Source organism: Spironucleus salmonicida, chromosome 2 (assembly GCF_000497125.1).
Source record: "Spironucleus salmonicida strain ATCC 50377 chromosome 2, whole genome shotgun sequence".
Lineage (NCBI taxonomy): Eukaryota > Fornicata > Diplomonadida > Hexamitidae > Spironucleus > Spironucleus salmonicida.
This window is the reverse complement of record NC_090597.1, coordinates 122,370-145,927: the sequence shown is the minus strand read 5'-3', so window position 1 is coordinate 145,927 and position 23,558 is coordinate 122,370. Positions and strand designations below refer to the sequence as shown.

The window sequence follows — 23,558 nt, the reverse complement described above, 5'->3', positions numbered from 1 at the left end:
TCTTAGAGGAATACTTCTGGAAATATTTATAATCTAAGAATACCATACAACTGATAATTAATAAACTAAATTAAAGCTATTTCTTACAATTGCATTCACATTTTTATACCAGTTAAATAAGTTTGATAATATTAGTTTTTAATAACAATTTTTCTTAATGATTAATATTTTTATTATCAAATTCATGTTTAAGTATTATATAAGAAATATATACTCCATAGTTAATTGGAAAAATTATTATAAAATTAATGATATTCTTAGAATTTATGTTTAATGATAAAGAATCACATAATTAGGAATAATTTATTATTAACATATTTTTTGAAAATAAGCATTCATATAATTATTTAATATATAATTAAGATTATAAATAAGTTTATTGCAAAAATATTATACTTAAAACAAATTAAAAGATAAAATGTTCTAAAATATTATGATTAATTAGTTTGCATTGCCTAAAGATAAATTTTTAACGACAAATCCCATAACTATATCAAGTAACTGTACTTATTCGCTGTTAATAATAATTTATTATTTCAAGAATTGATAGGATATATCTGAATATTTATTAAACTTTAAATTCACTGCAGCAAAGTTTTAAAGCAGTATTTTTCAATATTTTAATAGCGATCACAAGAATATATGGAGAAAGGAAATATAATTATAAATTTGGAAATAGTTTTAACTGTCTTAAGTGTAATATTGTTATAACTATACTAGAATTTTTGTACTTAATAAATATTTCAAATAAGTAAACAAAAATTAATCAAAATCTACTATCAACCTAGATTAATCTGATAAAATATTATATCTCAAAAATAAGCGTGTACCAACCCATCCTTAATTATAATAAACCAATTTTAACTACCTTTCATTATAAATATCGTTTCATATATAAACTTTACCAATAAGTATTCTATCCTTAAAAAATTACCAGCTAGGCCTTCATTTACTAATATTTTTATATAAACCTAAGCAATAACTAAATTTTAACCATAAATTACTAAATTTGCTAAAGTCGTCATTTACCAAATTATTCTTTTTACCTATTACTTATAAAAATTTATTATTATAAACATATAATATTAAGTATATTTTTGCTACTCGAAAAATTATTTGCTGAATTACGCAGCATTAGTCGAATACTATTGAAGAAAATACTATATTACCTTATGATATGTGTAATAAAGCTAATCTATATAACACCAAAAATAAGGAATTTCCTGCAAGTAGCCGTACCAAGTCTCCGAACTACCTCTAAATTTTCACAGAATACACTGTGCAGGACACTTACGTAAACCTCCAGAGTAGGCTCTCCTGAGACTTATACAATGATAGAACCGACTTTCCAGGCCCATCGTAGTTTGCGCACCGTACGCGCATACTAATTACACTTTCTGCAAGGGAATTTGATGCAGTTCGTGCCTTGTTGGCTACCATCCCAAGGGCGGAAAACCATTCAAGAAGATTATCTATTAAGAGTTTCACAATGACCAGCTCTGCGATTGACCGAAATTGCCTCGGGGATGACCTGAAACTACAAGAACTTCATGATTCAGAAATGCAGGATCTGTGGCAAAAAGGCTCTAGTAAGCTGCATAGATTGCACGAAAATTCCCGAAGGAAAATTCTGTAACTGCTATCACTCGCGAATTTAGAATTGCCTAGCCTGTAACTAAATAACTGGCAACTGTTCTAATTGCCTGTAGGGGTATTTTCCAGCCAAAAATGGGGAGAAGTGCATCCGTAACGGAACCTGCCTGGTAACACAGGACTGCGGTCTGAACCAGTTCTGCTAGGGCTCTAAGTGCGTTAAAGGGGATCTGGCGCACCCGGTCTCCTGCGGCGAGCTGCTGAACTGCACGTCCTGCGTTTCGCCGTTCTTCTGCCTGAGGTGCAGCGGCGACTACCACCTCGGGGAGGACCTGAAGTGCCTCACACCTCGCTGTGAGACGCTTGGGCTGAACCAGTACTGCAAAGACGTCAACGTCCCCGCAGCGTGCCCTGGCCCGTTCGCGTGCAGGTGCCCGAACCAGAGAGACCACTGCGCGACCTGCGATTCCGACGGCTGTGCGACCTGCCTGGCTGGGTTCGCACTGAGCAAGCACGGCTGTACGCGGAACGTGTGCACGTCCTCGGCTGACTGCCTCTTCGGCAGCTTCTGCGCCGAGAAGGGCTGTCAGGGCTGCGAGAGCATCGGTAGCGGCGGGTACTGCAACTGCGGTGCGCTGGTGCAGAACTGCGCGCTCTGCGGCGATGGCGTATGCCTGAAGTGCTAGCACGGCTCGTAGCTGACCCAGGGCTACTGCGTGATCACGGACTCATCCGACGGCGCGGTGGACGTGAAGCTGATGATAGAGATTTCGGTTGCTATCATTATCGTCGTGATCGGCGTCACTCTCATCATCCTGTTCGTGATATTTAAGAAGTACTCGCCTAAGCAAAATGGGTTCGAAAAGATGGAATCCAAACTTAGCGTATCCGATAATATGATGTGCAATTAATACAAGCGAACTTTAGATTTAAGCTTGAGTAGTAAAGAAGATAATTATAGCTCTCTAGTAATATAGTGCTAGGTGGGTTGTTTGTAAGTTTTATTTATCTAATGGCGAAAATTATATTTCATAAAGACAATAAATTATTATAATTATTAACAATCACTTCTTAAATCTATAGATTGCAACTGGATACAAAGTAATTAAATATAACTTTATAGAATTTAATTAAAATATCATAAAATTATGAATTACAATGATTATAGATTTCAATCATTGCAACATAAATCCTAGTTACGTGGAAGAAACTTTCACAAAAAATAAAAGTATTTTAAAATTAGCTGACAGACTCAAATAAATATCACATTATAATTAAACACAATGAATTGGTTACCAAAATATGAATCAGCAAAAATCTATTTCATAATTCCATTTCAATATTTAAACGAAGAATTATTAAGCAACTCATATATACTATAATATTATTATAGATAATTTACTATATTATAACTAATTATATGAATAAATCTAATGAAATTAGCGCTTAGCCTAGATTGTGATGACTGTATTATTAAAAAAATATTATTTATGGAATAAAGTTTCATGCATGCTTCAATAATTTTATTTTATTTATTATATCAATTTATTTAATTGAATTAATACTAATTTTGAACTGATAAAAATAAAAACGAATAATTTGGTTCTTTAGCAGTTATAATTACTCAAGCTGTTAAAATTCAATCTAAGAATCGTTATTTATTAATGTATTACACATTAATAGAAAATATATTTAATATTTTATGCAACTAAATCTGGATAACATAGGAATAATATGTTGTGAAATTTGTAAATTAATAAATGGTAAATTATATATTTTATATATTATTATATAATATTTTATATTAATTGAGGAAAATTTACGAAACTAATAACATTTTTTTTCTGATACATTAACAAATCATACACACAGCTTATGAATAAAGTCTTTATAAACTATTGTATATAATTTAACTATAATTTAATATTTAGACGCACTTAGACATTAAAATATGTATGTATAATAGTGAGGTTAGGTGTTAAACTCAGTTAGTAAATTATATAATAAATATTAATTATAAGTTTATCATTATTCAACGAGAGTGCTAGAACCTTCATCATTATGGGACAAACTAAATTCTAATAACTTATTCTGCGAATTATCCATTAGTCTCGGTGTTATTTCGTCTTATGCGCCAATTTTTTCGAACCCATTTTGCTTAGGCGAGTACTTCTTAAATATCACGAACAGGATGATGAGAGTGACGCCGATCACGACGATAATGATAGCAACCGAAATCTCTATCATCAGCTTCACGTCCACCGCGCCGTCGGATGAGTCCGTGATCACGCAGTAGCCCTGGGTCAGCTACGAGCCGTGCTAGCACTTCAGGCATACGCCATCGCCGCAGAGCGCGCAGTTCTGCACCAGCGCACCGCAGTTGCAGTACCCGCCGCTACCGATGCTCTCGCAGCCCTGACAGCCCTTCTCGGCGCAGAAGCTGCCGAAGAGGCAGTCAGCCGAGGACGTGCACACGTTCCGCGTACAGCCGTGCTTGCTCAGTGCGAACCCAGCCAGGCAGGTCGCACAGCCGTCGGAATCGCAGGTCGCGCAGTGGTCTCTCTGGTTCGGGCACCTGCACGCGAACGGGCCAGGGCACGCTGCGGGGACGTTGACGTCTTTGCAGTACTGGTTCAGCCCAAGCGTCTCACAGCGAGGTGTGAGGCACTTCAGGTCCTCCCCGAGGTGGTAGTCGCCGCTGCACCTCAGGCAGAAGAACGGCGAAACGCAGGACGTGCAGTTCAGCAGCTCGCCGCAGGAGACCGGGTGCGCCAGATCCCCTTTAACGCACTTAGAGCCCTAGCAGAACTGGTTCAGACCGCAGTCCTGTGTTACCAGGCAGGTTCCGTTACGGATGCACTTCTCCCCATTTTTGGCTGGAAAATACCCCTACAGGCAATTAGAACAGTTGCCAGTTATTTAGTTACAGGCTAGGCAATTCTAAATTCGCGAGTGATAGCAGTTACAGAATTTTCCTTCGGGAATTTTCGTGCAATCTATGCAGCTTACTAGAGCCTTTTTGCCACAGATCCTGCATTTCTGAATCATGAAGTTCTTGTAGTTTCAGGTCATCCCCGAGGCAATTTCGGTCAATCGCAGAGCTGGTCATTGTGAAACTCTTAATAGATAATCTTCTTGAATGGTTTTCCGCCCTTGGGATGGTAGCCAACAAGGCACGAACTGCATCAAATTCCCTTGCAGAAAGTGTAATTAGTATGCGCGTACGGTGCGCAAACTACGATGGGCCTGGAAAGTCGGTTCTATCATTGTATAAGTCTCAGGAGAGCCTACTCTGGAGGTTTACGTAAGTGTCCTGCACAGTGTATTCTGTGAAAATTTAGAGGTAGTTCGGAGACTTGGTACGGCTACTTGCAGGAAATTCCTTATTTTTGGTGTTATATAGATTAGCTTTATTACACATATCATAAGGTAATATAGTATTTTCTTCAATAGTATTCGACTAATGCTGCGTAATTCAGCAAATAATTTTTCGAGTAGCAAAAATATACTTAATATTATATGTTTATAATAATAAATTTTTATAAGTAATAGGTAAAAAGAATAATTTGGTAAATGACGACTTTAGCAAATTTAGTAATTTATGGTTAAAATTTAGTTATTGCTTAGGTTTATATAAAAATATTAGTAAATGAAGGCCTAGCTGGTAATTTTTTAAGGATAGAATACTTATTGGTAAAGTTTATATATGAAACGATATTTATAATGAAAGGTAGTTAAAATTGGTTTATTATAATTAAGGATGGGTTGGTACACGCTTATTTTTGAGATATAATATTTTATCAGATTAATCTAGGTTGATAGTAGATTTTGATTAATTTTTGTTTACTTATTTGAAATATTTATTAAGTACAAAAATTCTAGTATAGTTATAACAATATTACACTTAAGACAGTTAAAACTATTTCCAAATTTATAATTATATTTCCTTTCTCCATATATTCTTGTGATCGCTATTAAAATATTGAAAAATACTGCTTTAAAACTTTGCTGCAGTGAATTTAAAGTTTAATAAATATTCAGATATATCCTATCAATTCTTGAAATAATAAATTATTATTAACAGCGAATAAGTACAGTTACTTGATATAGTTATGGGATTTGTCGTTAAAAATTTATCTTTAGGCAATGCAAACTAATTAATCATAATATTTTAGAACATTTTATCTTTTAATTTGTTTTAAGTATAATATTTTTGCAATAAACTTATTTATAATCTTAATTATATATTAAATAATTATATGAATGCTTATTTTCAAAAAATATGTTAATAATAAATTATTCCTAATTATGTGATTCTTTATCATTAAACATAAATTCTAAGAATATCATTAATTTTATAATAATTTTTCCAATTAACTATGGAGTATATATTTCTTATATAATACTTAAACATGAATTTGATAATAAAAATATTAATCATTAAGAAAAATTGTTATTAAAAACTAATATTATCAAACTTATTTAACTGGTATAAAAATGTGAATGCAATTGTAAGAAATAGCTTTAATTTAGTTTATTAATTATCAGTTGTATGGTATTCTTAGATTATAAATATTTCCAGAAGTATTCCTCTAAGAATATTTATAATCAGAATTTAAATAAATAATACATTAAATTTAAATTACAACCAGTAATAAATATAATAATTATATTACTAAAATCGCATTACTTTAAATGAAATATTATATATATATATATATTGATTTAGAAATAAATATAAATGAAGCTACTACTTTTAATAACCATCTTACTAGTAAATCTATAAGTATCATTTTATATTCAATTAATATTATTTACTTCTAGCCTATTTTAATTACAATTTCCTTTAATGGCTATGTAATACCATTCGTAAACTAAAACTTAATATTAATCATATAAAAATATACAGTTTTTATGCAGTTAATCTTATAATTTTTACTTTACAAGCAATTAAATCAAAGTTTATTGAAATTTTATAATAATATAATTGAAAATTTTCAAAATATCGAGTTATGATATTTCGCATAACATAATAATAGTTAGTGAATCGATGCTAATTATAGAAGCGGATTAACAGAATATCAATTATCCATTACTAGTTTAATAATTTATAAAATTATATATAAATTATTAATATTTTAATGTATTGATACTCAAATTTGTCGTAGTTATCATTATAAATTGATCTTAAATGTGAAATTATTTAGAAAACAAAAATGTGCATATAAAACTAAGAATTCTTTAACATTTTATTGTGTTCAGCGCTGCGATGAATAAACATATCTAATTTAATAAGAGTATACCATATGTACTTGGTAATACAATTTCGAAAATATAAATAACTTAAGTTTAATATAAATTATTTGGATTATATACAATATTTATTAAGAGTTATGCTATATTTTATAACACTATAGAAGAAACTTTATTTTAAATAAAATTTATTATGTTAATTATTTTATGAGCTCATGGGACATATAATAATATTAATCATTATATAATTAATTTAAATTATTATATATTAAATTTTCACTACAAATAAGAAAGTATTTTGTGAAATTAATAATTTACAAAATAAAATCTTAGTAAATAATAATTTATCATCTCGTAAGAATTATGTTAAGTAAATATTTTTATTCTTATATAAAAACATTATCATGATTAACTAATAATTTCTAAATATATCCTTCAAATCTGGCGTAATAAAATAGTTAGTGCATCACAATGAATATAATAGCAGCATATATTATTAAAAATAAATGTTATATATCAGAATCTACAATTAATGTATTTTATTGGCCGGAATGTGATAAAATTCTATTAACATTATTACTAACTATAAGATATCTCTTTCCGAAATTAAATGTTTTTTTAATTGTTTTACAAGTGAAATAAAATGACAATACTTTTATAATTCTGACGCTAGTAGTATACATTTAAGAATTATGCAAAGTATACAATTTATATATTGTATCCGACTATATTATATTTTCTATATAAATTGTGATTATATTTATTACTCAAAATTATATCTTAATAGTTATATAAAAGATAAGACAATATGTTGAATTTACTCCGGATTTTACCATTTTGTGATTAAATTATCTGCAAACATGTAAATATATAAAATGACATAAATGTTATTATTTTAAGCTTTAGTTTAATAAATATATTCTAACAATAACACATATAAAATAAAAAGACTACCGATTAACAATATTAGAACACAACTTAAAAATAAGATAACAGGAAGAGTATGTATCATTGGTAATACTAACAAAAATAATTTTAAACGTAAAGTATAATAAACATATAGCCAGTAATATAATTTTATTAATTTCATTAGACTAATGCTGAGTAAATGTATCGTTAGTTTCATGATAAAAGTTAAAATTGTAAAAATATTTCTCAAAATAAAGTAAATAATTTATCCATACTTTACAATATATTATCCAGATACTGTACCTAGTCTTAAGTTTAAGTATAAATATTATACTCTACTAATAATAAATATGATACCACTGACATAATAACAAAATTTACTATTTAGAAAATGCTTGGTATCCTCCTAGCGTAGTATCCAATAGTACTTATTCACGGGTTTGATTCGTCTGCCCACTATATGTCCCATATGAAATAAGTTATAGAAAAAGAGATGCCATAAACGACTGTAATCAACTGTGAAATCGGAAATGGCGAATGGGACTCTATTTTTATGGAAGTGGCCTAATAGGTTAATCTTCTTGCAGAATGCATCACCAAACACAATGTTACATCAAGGGGATATATTGGAGTTGGTCACAGCTAAGGTGCTTACCTAATGAGAGCTTTGTTAGAGCAGCATAACCATGAGATGGCCCCAATGGTCAGATTCATCTCCCTCTCAGGGCCTCAGGGTGGTTTCTTTTGTGGAGTAAAATCTGAGTGTTAAGGTTAGTATCTGCCTAAATTTGTCTAAAGATTTATGTTCTACATGTAGTACAAAGGCTTTACCCAGTCAAATCTTGGTCCTTCTCAATACTGGAGAAATCCATACAAATTAAAATCGTACACTAAGAAGGCGAGATCCCTCCCCTTACTCGATAATATCCGTGACTATGATCCGCAAAGAAAGGCAAACTTCATGTCTGTTGACAAAATTGTGTTGTTCGGGGGTTCTACAGATGAGGTTATTACCCCATGGTAGAGCGCATTCTTTGGTACATGGAAGGCAGGCACTGATGCAGAAGTTTAACTTTACCACGAACGTGATGAATATAAATAGGATACTTTCGGGTTAAAATCCATGGTCGAACAGAACAGAGTATTCTTTGAAGAGACAGAATTACATCATGGAGACTACAAGTATAATGACGACTTTATTGTAAACAGACTTGTCCCGTACTTGAGAACTGACTGATAATTCATATACACTAGTAATTAATTAATATATTTTACATCTTCAGAATAATCAATAATTATATTATATTTGCGACTAGGAGGACTACTTAACTTCTCTATTCTAAAGAACTATGAAATACTTAGATAAATCGAAGATTGCAGAATCTAATTTATACTAGAACAATTTAAAGCAATTTCCTTTTAATTGTTAGAAGTGAAAGATTTTGATGTACAATAATGCATTTCTTTAAATTTAATAAAAGTTATTTATGCTGTTAATCTAAATATTTATTTGGCTTGGACTATATTTCTAGAATAGATTGATAAGTAATCCACATAAAAATACAGAAAATCTCCCTAAGTTCTAAATTTATTCGTAACATTAATAGATTATAATAAATTTCTCTTCTCAATACATATAAATCATATATAATTCATGATAATGTTCATATTTCTAAACCTAAATCACTATTTTTTCGTATAATATAATGTAAGAATAAGAATTGGTAAGAAATTTCATAGTGGTAGCAAACTAGATATTATGAAATAGTTTGTAGAATTCTAATAATTTATGTTCCCCAAAAGAATTCATTCAACTTATATATACATTAATATATCATAATTATTATCTAAATTACAACGTTTTCTGTTATCTTGTTACAATTAATTTCGCTATACAATCATCTTAGCAAGAAAATGAATGACTAGTATTGCTAATATGGACTCTAAACTGAATATATATAACCTGCAGTATTTACTTACTATCGATACCATTACTATATATATTCGATTCCCTAGTATCTTTGTATTACACATAGATCTAGATGAATATATTTATTATTTTCATGATACAGATAATATTTATTCTTTAATTTTTAACATTTAATCTCAAAATATTTGTATAAAATTATATAATAATACTATTTCTATTTATTATAAATATTGTTTTATCTAGAAACTTCATTTTTATATTATAAATTATTACTTATAATCCAAAATAATTTATATCAAATTAATATCATATTACACTTTACATATCATTTCTATTATTAATAACTTTTATATTGTTATCATATTTTAATAATTCTATGTTTTTTTAATCAAATTACCGCATATATATATATATATATATATCTACTACTAAAAATACGCAAATCAATTATCTTCAAAAAACAATAAAACATCAAAACTTATTATTTTATTTTATTTTATCAGAATAATTGTCATGAATCATTACGCTCCAAATGACGTCCCAATGCGCTGCAGCTGCGGACACTTCATGCCCTGAGAAAACTTACTGTCCCGCCGATGCAACAAATTTTCCAACGGACTGCATTCCATGCCACGACTCCTGCCTCACCTGTTCCGCAGGTGATTCAGATAAGTGCTTAACATGCCCAGATGGCACCTTTTCAAGCAACACCTCTTGCGTAAAATGTAATGAAAAATGTGATAAGTGCTCTGGATCTGCTACTAACTGCTCAGAATGTGTCAGTGGAAATGCTCTTAATGGCAATGAATGTACAATGTGCTTCGCGGATGCAACCAAAAATTGCACTTGCGGAACTGCCGTAAACTGCTCCACCTGCGATTCAGGATTGACTAAATGTGGCATTTGCGCAAACGGGAACATCATGGCTGCAGGGGTCTGCCAAACCTGTGCAGGCGACCAACCGATTCCGTGCGTTTGCGATAATGCTAAAAATTGTCTCTTTTGTGGTGGTGATATTGATTCTTGTGGAGCCTGTTTTGGAGGCTTCGATTTGAACTCTACCCCACAATGCTCTAAATGCAAGGTCGGCTTCTTTGAGAGCTCTGGCAATCCCAAAATATGTACTGACTGCCAACCAAACTGCAGCGTTTGTGATAGTGCTAGTACCTGCACGTCCTGTGCCAACGGCTACATTCTGGGGGGGGGGAGGCGCCTGCACCGCCTGTACTCCCTCGCAAACTGAGGCCTGCACCTGCGTCAACAATTTTGACCCGGATGGCGCCTCCCCGTGCCAGTCGTGCCTGCCGGGATTTTTCAAGTCCGGGTCGGCCGGTAGCGAGACCTGCGTGGCATGCGCGGATAGGAACTGCAAGACCTGCTCCGTGAGCAAGGACGCCTGCACGGAATGCAAGGACGGCTATGAGATCACGGATGGCAAATGCGAGAAGAAATGTACGGTGGATGACAATTCCTGCTCCATGAACCAAGTATGCGACACAATATGCAGGGACTGTACGAGCAACTGCGCGACCTGTGCAGGGATGGTTAGCACCTGTAGAAGCTGCATCGCAGGATTCGTCTTGTAGGGCTAAGAGTGCCAAGCGTGCCCTGATGGTTGCGCAAACTGCGCGGATAACAAGGACGTGTGCCAGATCTGCAAAGATAACTTTTTAATCAAGGATGGGGCCTGCGCTGCCTGCAAGGATAACACTACCGAGCAATGCCAGTGTAATGTTGCCGTCCACTGCGCGACATGTGATAGCGGCGAAGCCGTAAAATGTGGTACCTGCGTAGCTGGGTACAAGAAGGCGATGGACGACTCCTGCTCCGTGTGCGTCGAGGGATACATAATGATGAAAGCTATCTGCATAAAATGCGAGGCGAAGTGCAAAACCTGTTCTCAGAGTACAGATGTCTGCGATACCTGTGAGGATGGGCACCAGATGACCATCAACCAGACCTGCTAGGCAAATTGTAGTGAGCTGACCAATGGTAACGCGTGCGTGAATGGAAGTGCGGCCAACTGCGGCGGGCTCGACCAGATCACCGATTGTAAGTGTGGGGCCGCTAGCAACTGCGCCTCCTGCGATAGCTAGAACACCAACAAGTGTGGAGCATGCATGGTTGGGTACAAGCTCGAAAACGAAGTATGCTCGACCTGCACAGATGATGCCGAGCAGGTTGGCTCGTTGTGCTTCATACGTGGCGAGGCGGAATCTAACAAACTCTCAGGTGGTGCTGTTGCCGGCATCGTGATCGCGGTCCTGCTAGTTGTAGGTATGCTTGTAGGTGGTATTTTCTGGTATATGAAGAAGTCTAAAGCGGCATCTGCGACTGAAGAGCAGTCTGCAGGGATGTAGGAGTGACAAAAGTTTAATGATGTTGCTAAATATAGGTCGAGAAGGCGATAATGGAAGCTCTGGAAGCAGCTGTAAACTTCCAAGACAGACTAAATATAGAAATATTGGGTACTCTCAGTCTGGAATCCACTTATCGGCATGCTAGATCCCATTTTGGAATCTCACAACATTTCACGACCCTCATCTTTTAGAGTATGACTAGGTGCCCGCTGCGGCATTTCAGCACGATCCCGATCCATTTTCATTTACTTTCCATTTTTCGTTTTATTCCAACCATTCCCCCTTCCATCCCTCCACCAGGCTTTACAAGATTGCTATATAGCAGGAAGTCCTGTGTATTTTATTCAAAATCGATGGAGCCCACATCATGCCCTCTAGCCATCAGAACCATATGCTGTGGTCGCATAATACATGCTGAGCCTATGTAGTCTGCTCACTCCTTACACATATCTGCCTCCCGAATTTTTAGCTTGATGTAACGACGTCTGACGGCACCCAGGACTTTGTAACTTTTCCACGTGTGTAGTATAAATAGGACACTTGCTCTTATTAACCTCTTGGGATTTAGTCAAAGAATATACCATGTATTTTCTATAATGGATGAGCACCTTTATATACGTAGCAATCTGGACCATGCAATATTCGCCAGACAACATACGAACATCCAAAGTGAAAAGATGATGTAGTTTGATATATAAGTATATTAATAAATATGAAGGCATTATTTATATTACTATTAATTTTATTGATCATCAGAACTACTTGTGTGCAGCTGCACCAATCAGAATATATAGTTTTGCATGTTCCAAATCGGGTGCCCGTTCTATATGTAGAATTGTATGATGCTATCTAAATTTTGGATACAGAATGGATCATCGGATTATAGTCTTGATTTCGGCACTTTATATTTGTATAACATCACAGTCTAAGAAAACTGAGTTCATGATGGTTGGATAGTGAGCAATTTAATATACGAGTACCATACAAGCTATTGAACGCATTAAACGATATTTTATAACTGGTATAAGGAGTGAGCAGACTACATAGGCTCAGCATGTATTATGCGACCACAACATATGGTTCTGATGGCTAGAGGGCATGATGTGGGCTCCATCGATTTTGAATAAAATACACAGGACTTCCTGCTATATAGCAATCTTGTAAAGCCTGGTGGAGGGATGGAAGGGGGAATGGTTGGAATAAAACGAAAAATGGAAAGTAAATGAAAATGGATCGGGATCGTGCTGAAATGCCGCAGCGGGCACCTAGTCATACTCTAAAAGATGAGGGTCGTGAAATGTTGTGAGATTCCAAAATGGGATCTAGCATGCCGATAAGTGGATTCCAGACTGAGAGTACCCAATATTTCTATATTTAGTCTGTCTTGGAAGTTTACAGCTGCTTCCAGAGCTTCCATTATCGCCTTCTCGACCTATATTTAGCAACATCATTAAACTTTTGTCACTCCTACATCCCTGCAGACTGCTCTTCAGTCGCAGATGCCGCTTTAGACTTCTTCATATACCAGAAAATACCACCTACAAGCATACCTACAACTAGCAGGACCGCGATCACGATGCCGGCAACAGCACCACCTGAGAGTTTGTTAGATTCCGCCTCGCCACGTATGAAGCACAACGAGCCAACCTGCTCGGCATCATCTGTGCAGGTCGAGCATACTTCGTTTTCGAGCTTGTACCCAACCATGCATGCTCCACACTTGTTGGTGTTCTAGCTATCGCAGGAGGCGCAGTTGCTAGCGGCCCCACACTTACAATCGGTGATCTGGTCGAGCCCGCCGCAGTTGGCCGCACTTCCATTCACGCACGCGTTACCATTGGTCAGCTCACTACAATTTGCCTAGCAGGTCTGGTTGATGGTCATCTGGTGCCCATCCTCACAGGTATCGCAGACATCTGTACTCTGAGAACAGGTTTTGCACTTCGCCTCGCATTTTATGCAGATAGCTTTCATCATTATGTATCCCTCGACGCACACGGAGCAGGAGTCGTCCATCGCCTTCTTGTACCCAGCTACGCAGGTACCACATTTTACGGCTTCGCCGCTATCACATGTCGCGCAGTGGACGGCAACATTACACTGGCATTGCTCGGTAGTGTTATCCTTGCAGGCAGCGCAGGCCCCATCCTTGATTAAAAAGTTATCTTTGCAGATCTGGCACACGTCCTTGTTATCCGCGCAGTTTGCGCAACCATCAGGGCACGCTTGGCACTCTTAGCCCTACAAGACGAATCCTGCGATGCAGCTTCTACAGGTGCTAACCATCCCTGCACAGGTCGCGCAGTTGCTCGTACAGTCCCTGCATATTGTGTCGCATACTTGGTTCATGGAGCAGGAATTGTCATCCACCGTACATTTCTTCTCGCATTTGCCATCCGTGATCTCATAGCCGTCCTTGCATTCCGTGCAGGCGTCCTTGCTCACGGAGCAGGTCTTGCAGTTCCTATCCGCGCATGCCACGCAGGTCTCGCTACCGGCCGACCCGGACTTGAAAAATCCCGGCAGGCACGACTGGCACGGGGAGGCGCCATCCGGGTCAAAATTGTTGACGCAGGTGGCACACTTAGCCATGCTGTCCGAGTCGCAGGTCGCGCAGTTCGGCGTGGACCCGCAGGTGCAGGCCTCAGTTTGCGAGGGAGTACAGGCGGTGCAGGCGCCTCCCCCCAGAATGTAGCCGTTGGCACAGGACGTGCAGGTACTAGCACTATCACAAGTAGAACAAGGAAAGGTACATGCTGTACATGTTTTAGGATTACTGTTAGTTTCGAAATAGCCGGATTTGCAAGTACTACAAGGTGAGGATCCAAAAATATCATAATTTCCTATGCAAGTTGCGCATTATTTTTTATTGGCAGTATCACATGTAGAACAATTATTAGCACTTCCATAAGTTCATTTTACTGCTTATCCTGACTTGCAGGCTACACAACTAGTTCCTGTTAAGAAATTTCCATTGGAGCATCCTTAACAAGTAGTCGCATTATCAGAGCACTTGGAGCATTTATCATTGCAAGATGCACATGATTCACCACTTAGAATTTTCCTGCGACGCAGGAAGAACATTTATCAGATCCAGCTTCAGAGCATGAAAGACATGATTCATCACATGCAATGCAGTTAGTTGGATACTCTGAAGCACTAGATTGACAGTAAAACGCTTCTGGGCATGATGTTTCTCCATCAGAATTACATTGAGCTGTCATTTTAGGTGTAATTATTTCTATCAAAACATTTTATTAGTAAAAAATAGTTAACTTTACTCGTTTCATTGTTTCTAGAAAAATAAATTAATACATAGATGTATGTTTTAAATACTTGTTTATGGTATGAGGAAAACTAGACTTAATATTACATATTAAATTTTATAATACATCATAATAATCTTAAAATGTTGTTTGTAAATGCTTTAATAGTATGATTTTATTTAATAAAAGGTTAGACTATAAATATAACTAGTATCTAATAAGATTATGAAAAATTACGTTATTAATTTGTATCACACTTATTGTATTTATCAATAATTATTATATGTTCAGCAAGTTAAATCAATGTTAAGAATAAATTATTATATTTACCAATATGTAAAACCGAAAAAACTTTTATATTTGTATTATTAAATCAAATTATTCATATTATGAGATAAAATAAAAATAAATTAATATACTTATATAAATTTAATTTTTTGCTTATAACAGAATGATAAAAGTCTGAATGCAATATATATTATTATATTAAATATAAGTACTCAAAACAACAAATTATTATAACAGCTTACAATAATATATTTAGTTTGTTTTATTTATTTTATAAAGTAGAGCAAATATAATATAGTTAAAAGTTAATATTTTGTTGCTAAAATAAAAATTATAATTTTGAAATATCCATAATAAAGTATCATTCAATTAACATAATATATTTGAAAAGCATTTATTTCCCATTTAAAAAAATCCAACACATCTAAAATTAGTATGGACTAAATAAAACATCAGTTAATTAATTTTATTCTCCAAATGCTAATTAGAATAATACTCATCTGTTATAATCTCTAATGGTATAATATATAAATAACATTCTTAAAATTTTATCCTGACATCTCTGATTCAAGAATATCATACAATATAAGTAATATTATATATTATATAAATATTATATATGGATATTTTAGTCTTAAGAAATATTAAGTATCTTTACTTGGTAATAAGCATATTAATCATATAAAATTAACATAACAACAGAATGAAACACTTATTTATTATAATGGAAACTTTCAGTTTGAGGAAAAATACGTATAGTTAGGCAGCATATTATATTCTTGTAGGCCACACTGATCGACCCGGTGACGATCATCGCGCACGACATTCTGCAGCTGGCCCAGCGGTTCACGTCCATGGAGAAGGACGTGCTGGGAACGGCGGACCAGCTCGGGATGCGCGTCGCGCTGCAGCGGCTGGACGCCGGGATTCGCATGGTGGCGGAGTACCTGGGCGAGAGGGAGTGACAGGGTAAACAAGAATATATCACTGGTCCTGGGACTTCTTGGACTTGGAGGTGTGCTTCTTCTCGTCCTCGAGTCTGGCGACACCGCCGTCGCGGATGACGACGTCCTTGAAGATCTCGTTGAGCTCCTTGTCCTTGCGGATGGCGTTCACGATGTTGTTGGGGGTGATACGCTTGGTGGACTTCTTGTCCTTCTGGTTGAGGGCTTCCTTGAACACCTCGTCGATGACGGACTCGAGGATGGCGGCCATGTAGACGGGGGCGTCGGAGGAGATACGGTCGGCGTAGCGGCCCTCCTTGAGATGCCTGTGGATACGACCGACGGGGAAGATGATACCGGCACGGGTGGATCTGGACTTGGCTTTGTTGTCAATGGCCATTTTTGAAGGGGAAAATCGGGGGAGCGGGGGCGACGGGCCTAGCGACTCGCGCAGGTTCGAATTTCTTAAAATCTTATATTAGTACTATTATACATATTAGTATAAATTCCTCAACTTTTAACTAATATAAATGCTTTAGTAAAAAGTCTAATTTTGTGTAGCTAGAAATATTAGTTGTAATATTTTATCTCAGCTAGATCTATATATGTATTTAACCATTAAAATCACTTCTAACCAACGTCAAATTTGAGATAAAAGTACTTTTCTTCCTAAAATTAAATCATTACTCGAAAACAACTTCAAACTATTAAATTCACTGATACTACCAATCTTAATTCAAAACTGTCTATATATCTACAAAATCAGGTTCGGGTAAACTCAAATTATCCGAAATTGACAAATTGCATTACGCCAAACGAATATCGCTCATTTAGATTAGTCTAGGCTGTTCCTCAGTCATACAATTTAAATGCGGACTGAGAGGTATACGACAGCCTTCACCTAAACGATCACTTTTCATTCTCCTTAAGTTATGTGTATTCATTTTTAGCTCCTGATATAGGTTAAAATGTAGTTTTATAGATATATTATAATATGCTATTTTGATAGGAAACTGGTGCAACTAAATTTAAGTTTAATTTTGATTTATTAACAAATCATAAAATATTATATTAGAATACATTTTCATAAAAATTCGATTTTATATAAAGTGAAGTATACTGATGTTATAATTATTAAATTAAAATTAGGAAATCAGAAATTCCTGTAAATAGTAGGTTTATTTTTAGAATTAATAAATATTTTAAGTGGTAAGAAAACAGTGTATATGTAGGGTTGAAGTTGAATATATTATAGTATACTGAAAATAAATTCGTATATTTATAAAACTAAGATGAAATAAGTTATAAGAAAAATATACAATCATATAATAGAGATTAACACTAGTCCAATTTAAATCAGTATAAAATAAAACTAATCAATTGTCATAACGGAAGATAAAAAATTAAGTTGATATTTTCAACTTAAATTATTGTCAATACCTTTTCTAGAATATTTTAATTACACCAGAATAATATAAAAGTTTCTTATTACCTAAAGCAATATATAATTACACTAAGTTTACAGTTTCATTTCATACGTATTATATGCATATAATATTACTTTTAATTTAAAATAATGAAAAATTTAAATATGTACCAGATGTAAAGTATTAACAGGTATACTAGTAACAGATATTTATAATAAATTTATATGTAAAAGGTATATTTAGATTTAACTAATAAAATAAACTACTTACGACGCTACCTTAATATTTAAATATACAAGTTGCATGCCGAAAGTACGTGAAACTCAGATGTTACCAACAATAATTTGTTTTAAAGTATTAACTAGTTTAATCGCTTTATTTTGATATTAAATAGTACTTAACTTAATAAACTATAGACATTAATTTTTGTGAATTTTCCAGCTTGTTGTGGTCCTTTAATTAAATCCCACTTTCATATAGTCCTAACCAAAATTCACTTAAACATATATAATAAGAGCCACCAAAATCATCATGAACTAGTATCCGCTGTTATACCTTTGAATTATGATTCCACCACCTTAACTAAATTGCTTCTACTAGCTACCAGTAGGTCGATTTACCTAATTAAATCTCTCCTACTCCAATAATCTATAATTTTCTCCATAGTTACTGCTAAAATCGACCATTTATTTTTATTATTCAAATATTACGTATCAGTAACCCGACCATGCAAATTCTTCACTCAGTACATCTAGCTGCTGGAATTATTCCTCGTCAGTAGCTCAGCGCTATTATACTCATCACTTTTAATAGATTTGCGCTTTTTCACTATCTTAACTACAATAACAATTCCTATGATCAAACAAACTCCCGCTATAACGCCAAGTACGATATATATTATCTGATTTGTACCTAAATTTGTCTTGCAAAGCTCTGGATTTTTAGTACAGTCCACGCACTGCCCATCTACGTTTCTCAATCCATCCAGACATGTACCACAGCCGCCGTTGCTATCGCACGAAACGCAGTTTGCTACGAGTTTTCCGCAGATGCAGACGCCTCCCAACTGCATTTCTGAGCAGCTTACGCACGCTCCATCCTTGAAGATTGCGCCGATCGCACATAAACTGCATTAGTCTTTATCGCATCTAGCGCATTATTTTATCATTGTTCCGGCGCAGTTGCACTCTTCGCTACTGATCTCTACGCATCTCGTGCAGGCTACCCCGTTTTTAAAGAAATCGCTCTGGCACAAATCGCAGGATCCGACCATACTGCACTATTGACAATTTGGTGTTCACACCTTGCAGACATTCGGTTTTCCTGGTAATATCTCGCAAATCTGCCCCGTTGGGCACTTTACGCTCTCGCTGCACAAGTTCTGCACGCATACACCGTTGACCAATTATGACTCTAGTACGCACTCAGCGCAGCCGGAGTCGTTACATTTTGCGCAATTGGGAATCTGCAGCCCCTGACACGTGCAACTTGAGCCAATTGGTAAGGAATTCTAACATAGTACGCAGGCGGTGCGTTGCAGACTGTAGTTCTCTATACAGGCCTTGCAGATGTTTTCCATGCACTAGCCGCAGTTTTCCACATTTGCAGAGCCGCATGTGCAGATCTTTCCTAGCGGTTAGCTGAACGCGCAGGTTTAGCATTGGTTCTCTTGTAAGTAGCTGTCAGTTTTGCAGCTAAGGCAGTTATTTGCTGAAGTTTAGCAGGTCTCACAGGTTTCTGAGCACTTCTCGCACAGGTTTGCTAAGTTTGCGCTGATCTAGCAGAACTAGCCTTTTACGCATTCCTCATTAGTCTGGCATTCATCGGCGACGCACTCTCTTTATATCAGCTTGAACTCACCTAAACACGCACGACAGCCTGTAGAATCACACGAAACACAGTTTTACACTCCTTATCCCTGGCAGTCGCAGGAACTGCCTATTGGTTGAGTTATAGAGCAGGCAACACATGCGTTACTATCTGGACGGTATCCATTTATGCACGAATTACACACATTATCACCGCATAAGCCACAATTTTCAATCTTCATTAAACCGCAGTTGCAAGCAGCACCCGGCTCCTAATTAAAGCTGCAATTTATGCAAACTGCGTTAACTAAAAACTTGTTGGGACCACAGGATATGCAGTTCTCAGCTGAACCTTCACATTAATCACAGCTATCCGCACAATTCACGCATGCATTAGTCACAATACTACTTGTTTAACAAAACTGCCCTCTTTTACATTCAGAATCTATTAAGCACTCATCTGCTAGACATACCTACCCCTTAAGTGTCAAAGGGGTCTTGCACGCGCTGCACCCAATATCATCACAGGAGATGCAATTTGTTATGCTAAAGCCTTAGCACGTGCAGTAACGTCCTAATTACTATTCTTCTGAGCACAAAGTGCATTTATCAGCCTCTAATCTGAACCCGCTGACGCAGATTTCGCAGACATTATCACCACATTTGCCGCAATTATCAACCAGAATATCGCCGCACTAACACTAAACCCCAGCAGCTATGCTAGTGCCACACGTTTTACACACATTCTAGTCCAAAAACATACCATTCTTGCAGCTTAAGCACTTATTTTCATTTTCTGTGCAGGATTGACACATGCTCCCGCAGGCCTTGCACAAATTCACCTCACTGGGACTAACCGCACAGAACTCCGGTTTTGCACAGTCTGCATCGCTCTAGCACTGGTCCTTAATGCAGCCTCCCGAAATCAGCTTGAATTCGCTCCTGCACTTAGCGCACGAATTCCCATTGCATTCAGCGCAGTTCTCTAGTTTTGCATTTCCGCACTGGCATTTTACGCCGATTTCCATGCTCGCAGCGCACGGCAGGCAGCGTTCCGGTGTCTCAAAATAGCCGTTTAGGCACTGGCTGCAATTTAACGGACCGCTGCAAATTAGGCAGTTTGAGATGCAAATATTGCACGTTCCATCTGTGAAGAAGTAACCGTGCGTGCAGCTGCAGCAGCTCTCCCCGTCGCAGCCCGCGCAATTTGGCTTTATGTTATATTTTGCGCCACATCGGCAGGATGTGCCAATTGGCTACTTTTCATCCAAAAATAGCTTAAAATACATTTAGAACGGCACGTGTCTGGCAAAATATGAAAGCTACCTAAATCAGCTATGTCAGGGCTCCCAGTGCGTTAAAACTGGATTAATGCAGTAACTCTCCTGCGGTGAGCTGGTGAACTGTGCGGTATGTTCTTTGTCGATTATCTACCTGAAGTGCAGCGGCCCCTACCTGTTCGTCAGTGATCTAAAATATCTTATTCTAGAATATAATACGCTGTAAATTAACCAGTACTGCAAGGATATCGACATCATCGCCGTGTACAGGTGCTAAAACAGCCAGAGAAACTGTACCACCTACGATTACAACGAGTATACTGCTTGCCTGACCTACTTTACGTTGAAAGATCTCAACTTAGCTAGCCTCAATAGTGTAACTTTGCATGGCTGGAATTACTCCATTTTCGGAGAAAGATAGGTCTGTAAACATTACAAAGTCATAATTAGCGACATATGCTACAACTGTATGGATCTTTAGCAGAACTGTACCTTATACGGTTATAGCAACTATTTGGAGTGTCAAAACTGGAGGATTCTGCATCAGGTACTGCAGTTATGAAATAAAAGTTAACGTTGGGATTATATTCGTAATCTCAGTTGCTCTTGTAGGTTTTTCTGTTATTGTGATGATTTTAATAAATAGGTAGTACTAATTGGTCAAAAGAGGCTGCAGTGGACTAGAAAGCGATACATGGAAGGTGAAATAGGAAGTTTAGTGAAAATCCTAGGAAATAAGCATCTCTCTGAATAACTTTGTGCCGAGCATTTATCTACTGTTGTAATATAAGTGACAAAGTGAAGACTATTTAATGACCAATTAATCTTTTATGCGAATATAGTATAAAGTTGAAAGTATTTCTTAGTATTGGTTTGGATATCTGTGAGTTTAATAGTTTATAGTTTGTTGCACGTGATATAATGATACTTATACTATTGTAAACGATATTTGATACAAATTGTAGATAGTAACCTGCCTTGAAACTAGGCAATTAAATCTCATAATTAATTATTTGCTGATTTTTCAAATTTGGAAATATATGTAGTTAGTGAGATATTTTTAACGATTCTATGGTTACTTTTTACTGTATAATAATTTAGCTGTCAGAAGTATTATATTTTAATAATAAATAAATTCTCAGTTTGTTTTTAAATATGGGACAAGTCTGGTAACAATGAAATTTTCGTCAGTTATATAATCTCCATGATGCAAATCTGTTTCTTCAAAGAATACTCTATTCTGTTCGACCATAGATTTTAAACCAAAAGTATCTTGTTTATATTCCTCGCGTTCATTATAAAGGTCAACTTCTGCATCAGTCCCATCCTTCCAAGTTCCAAAGAAAGCACTTTACCATGGACTAATAACCTCATCAGTAGGTCCACCAAATAGCACTATTTTATCAACGGACATGAAGTTTGTTTTTCTCTAATTGTCAAAGTCACGGATATTGTCAACTAATGGGAGTGACTTCGCATATTTTGCATACGACTATAATTTATACGGATTTCTCCAATACTAAGAAGCAACAACAGCATATTGGCCTAATCTTGAATACTCTAACCAGAATACTATTTTCTTTTAGAACCAACTGAGGTATTGGCCTTTGCATTTTGATTTTACTCCACAGAAAAAGCCACCCTGCGGCCCTGATAAGGAGATTAATCTTATCATTGGGGACATCTTGTGATTGTGCTCCTCCAACAAGGTTCTCATTAGGTAAGCACCTTAACTGTGACCAACACCAATATATCCACTTTCGCTAACATTATGGTCTATGATACATTATGCAAGAAGATTAACCTACTTAGAGACATCCATGAATATGGAAGTCCAATAACCATTTCCAATCTCACAGTTGATTACTGGCGCATCAGGCATTTCTCGTGATATGATAGATTTCATCTAAGACATATAGTATGCGGATGATGAAAAACCATGGATAAGTACTATTGGATACTACGCTAGGAGGATACCAAGCATTTTCTAAATAGTAAATTTTGTTATTATGTCAGTGGTATCACATTAATTATTAGTAGAGTATAATATTTATACTTAAACTTAAGACTAGGTACAGTATCTGGATAATATATTGTAAAGTATGGATAAATTATTTACTTTATTTTGAGAAATATTTTTACAATTTTAACTTTTATCATGAAACTAACGATACATTTACTCAGCATTAGTCTAATGAAATTAATAAAATTATATTACTGGCTATATGTTTATTATACTTTACGTTTAAAATTATTTTTGTTAGTATTACCAATGATACATACTCTTCCTGTTATCTTATTTTTAAGTTGTGTTCTAATATTGTTAATCGGTAGTCTTTTTATTTTATATGTGTTATTGTTAGAATATATTTATTAAACTAAAGCTTAAAATAATAACATTTATGTCATTTTATATATTTACATGTTTGCAGATAATTTAATCACAAAATGGTAAAATCCGGAGTAAATTCAACATATTGTCTTATCTTTTATATAACTA

The 23,558-nt window shown here is 35.4% G+C and overlaps 7 protein-coding genes and 4 pseudogenes across 7 annotated transcripts; 4 read left to right on the top strand and 7 right to left on the bottom strand. All coding sequences in view use genetic code 6, as the record gives it.

The window, feature by feature from the left end:
- Positions 1-1,550: 1,550 nt before the first annotated feature.
- Positions 1,551-2,840, top strand: SS50377_21359 (Cysteine-rich membrane protein 2; the record flags this gene model as incomplete). The annotated part of the gene is made up of 1 exon (XM_067905287.1): positions 1,551-2,840. The coding sequence occupies one exon, from the start codon at positions 1,551-1,553 to the stop codon at positions 2,838-2,840; it is 1,290 nt and encodes a 429-aa protein (XP_067766604.1).
- A 778-nt stretch (positions 2,841-3,618) lies between these two features.
- Positions 3,619-4,641, bottom strand: SS50377_21358 (Cysteine-rich membrane protein 2; the record flags this gene model as incomplete). Its single annotated transcript, XM_067905286.1, has 1 exon — positions 3,619-4,641. The coding sequence occupies one exon, from the start codon at positions 4,639-4,641 to the stop codon at positions 3,619-3,621; it is 1,023 nt and encodes a 340-aa protein (XP_067766603.1).
- Positions 4,642-8,146: 3,505 nt separating this feature from the next.
- SS50377_21357 (Palmitoyl-protein thioesterase) lies at positions 8,147-8,992 on the top strand (the record flags this gene model as incomplete). Its single annotated transcript, XM_067905285.1, has 1 exon — positions 8,147-8,992. The coding sequence occupies one exon, from the start codon at positions 8,147-8,149 to the stop codon at positions 8,990-8,992; it is 846 nt and encodes a 281-aa protein (XP_067766602.1).
- A 1,225-nt stretch (positions 8,993-10,217) lies between these two features.
- On the top strand, positions 10,218-10,928 carry SS50377_21356 (Cysteine-rich membrane protein 2; annotated as a pseudogene).
- Positions 10,929-10,932: 4 nt separating this feature from the next.
- Positions 10,933-12,051, top strand: SS50377_21355 (Cysteine-rich membrane protein 2; annotated as a pseudogene).
- Positions 12,052-13,506: 1,455 nt separating this feature from the next.
- On the bottom strand, positions 13,507-15,129 carry SS50377_21354 (Cysteine-rich membrane protein 2; annotated as a pseudogene).
- Positions 15,130-16,583: 1,454 nt separating this feature from the next.
- SS50377_21353 (Histone H2A) lies at positions 16,584-16,943 on the bottom strand (the record flags this gene model as incomplete). The annotated part of the gene is made up of 1 exon (XM_067905284.1): positions 16,584-16,943. One exon carries the CDS (start codon positions 16,941-16,943, stop codon positions 16,584-16,586), a length of 360 nt encoding a protein of 119 aa, XP_067766601.1.
- A 1,350-nt stretch (positions 16,944-18,293) lies between these two features.
- Positions 18,294-18,656, bottom strand: SS50377_21352 (uncharacterized protein; the record flags this gene model as incomplete). The annotated part of the gene is made up of 1 exon (XM_067905283.1): positions 18,294-18,656. The coding sequence occupies one exon, from the start codon at positions 18,654-18,656 to the stop codon at positions 18,294-18,296; it is 363 nt and encodes a 120-aa protein (XP_067766600.1).
- Positions 18,657-18,712: 56 nt separating this feature from the next.
- SS50377_21351 (Cysteine-rich membrane protein 2) lies at positions 18,713-21,037 on the bottom strand (annotated as a pseudogene).
- Positions 21,038-21,041: 4 nt separating this feature from the next.
- SS50377_21350 (uncharacterized protein) lies at positions 21,042-21,827 on the bottom strand (the record flags this gene model as incomplete). Its single annotated transcript, XM_067905282.1, has 1 exon — positions 21,042-21,827. One exon carries the CDS (start codon positions 21,825-21,827, stop codon positions 21,042-21,044), a length of 786 nt encoding a protein of 261 aa, XP_067766599.1.
- Positions 21,828-22,196: 369 nt separating this feature from the next.
- On the bottom strand, positions 22,197-23,234 carry SS50377_21349 (Palmitoyl-protein thioesterase; the record flags this gene model as incomplete). Its single annotated transcript, XM_067905281.1, has 1 exon — positions 22,197-23,234. One exon carries the CDS (start codon positions 23,232-23,234, stop codon positions 22,197-22,199), a length of 1,038 nt encoding a protein of 345 aa, XP_067766598.1.
- Positions 23,235-23,558: the final 324 nt, after the last annotated feature.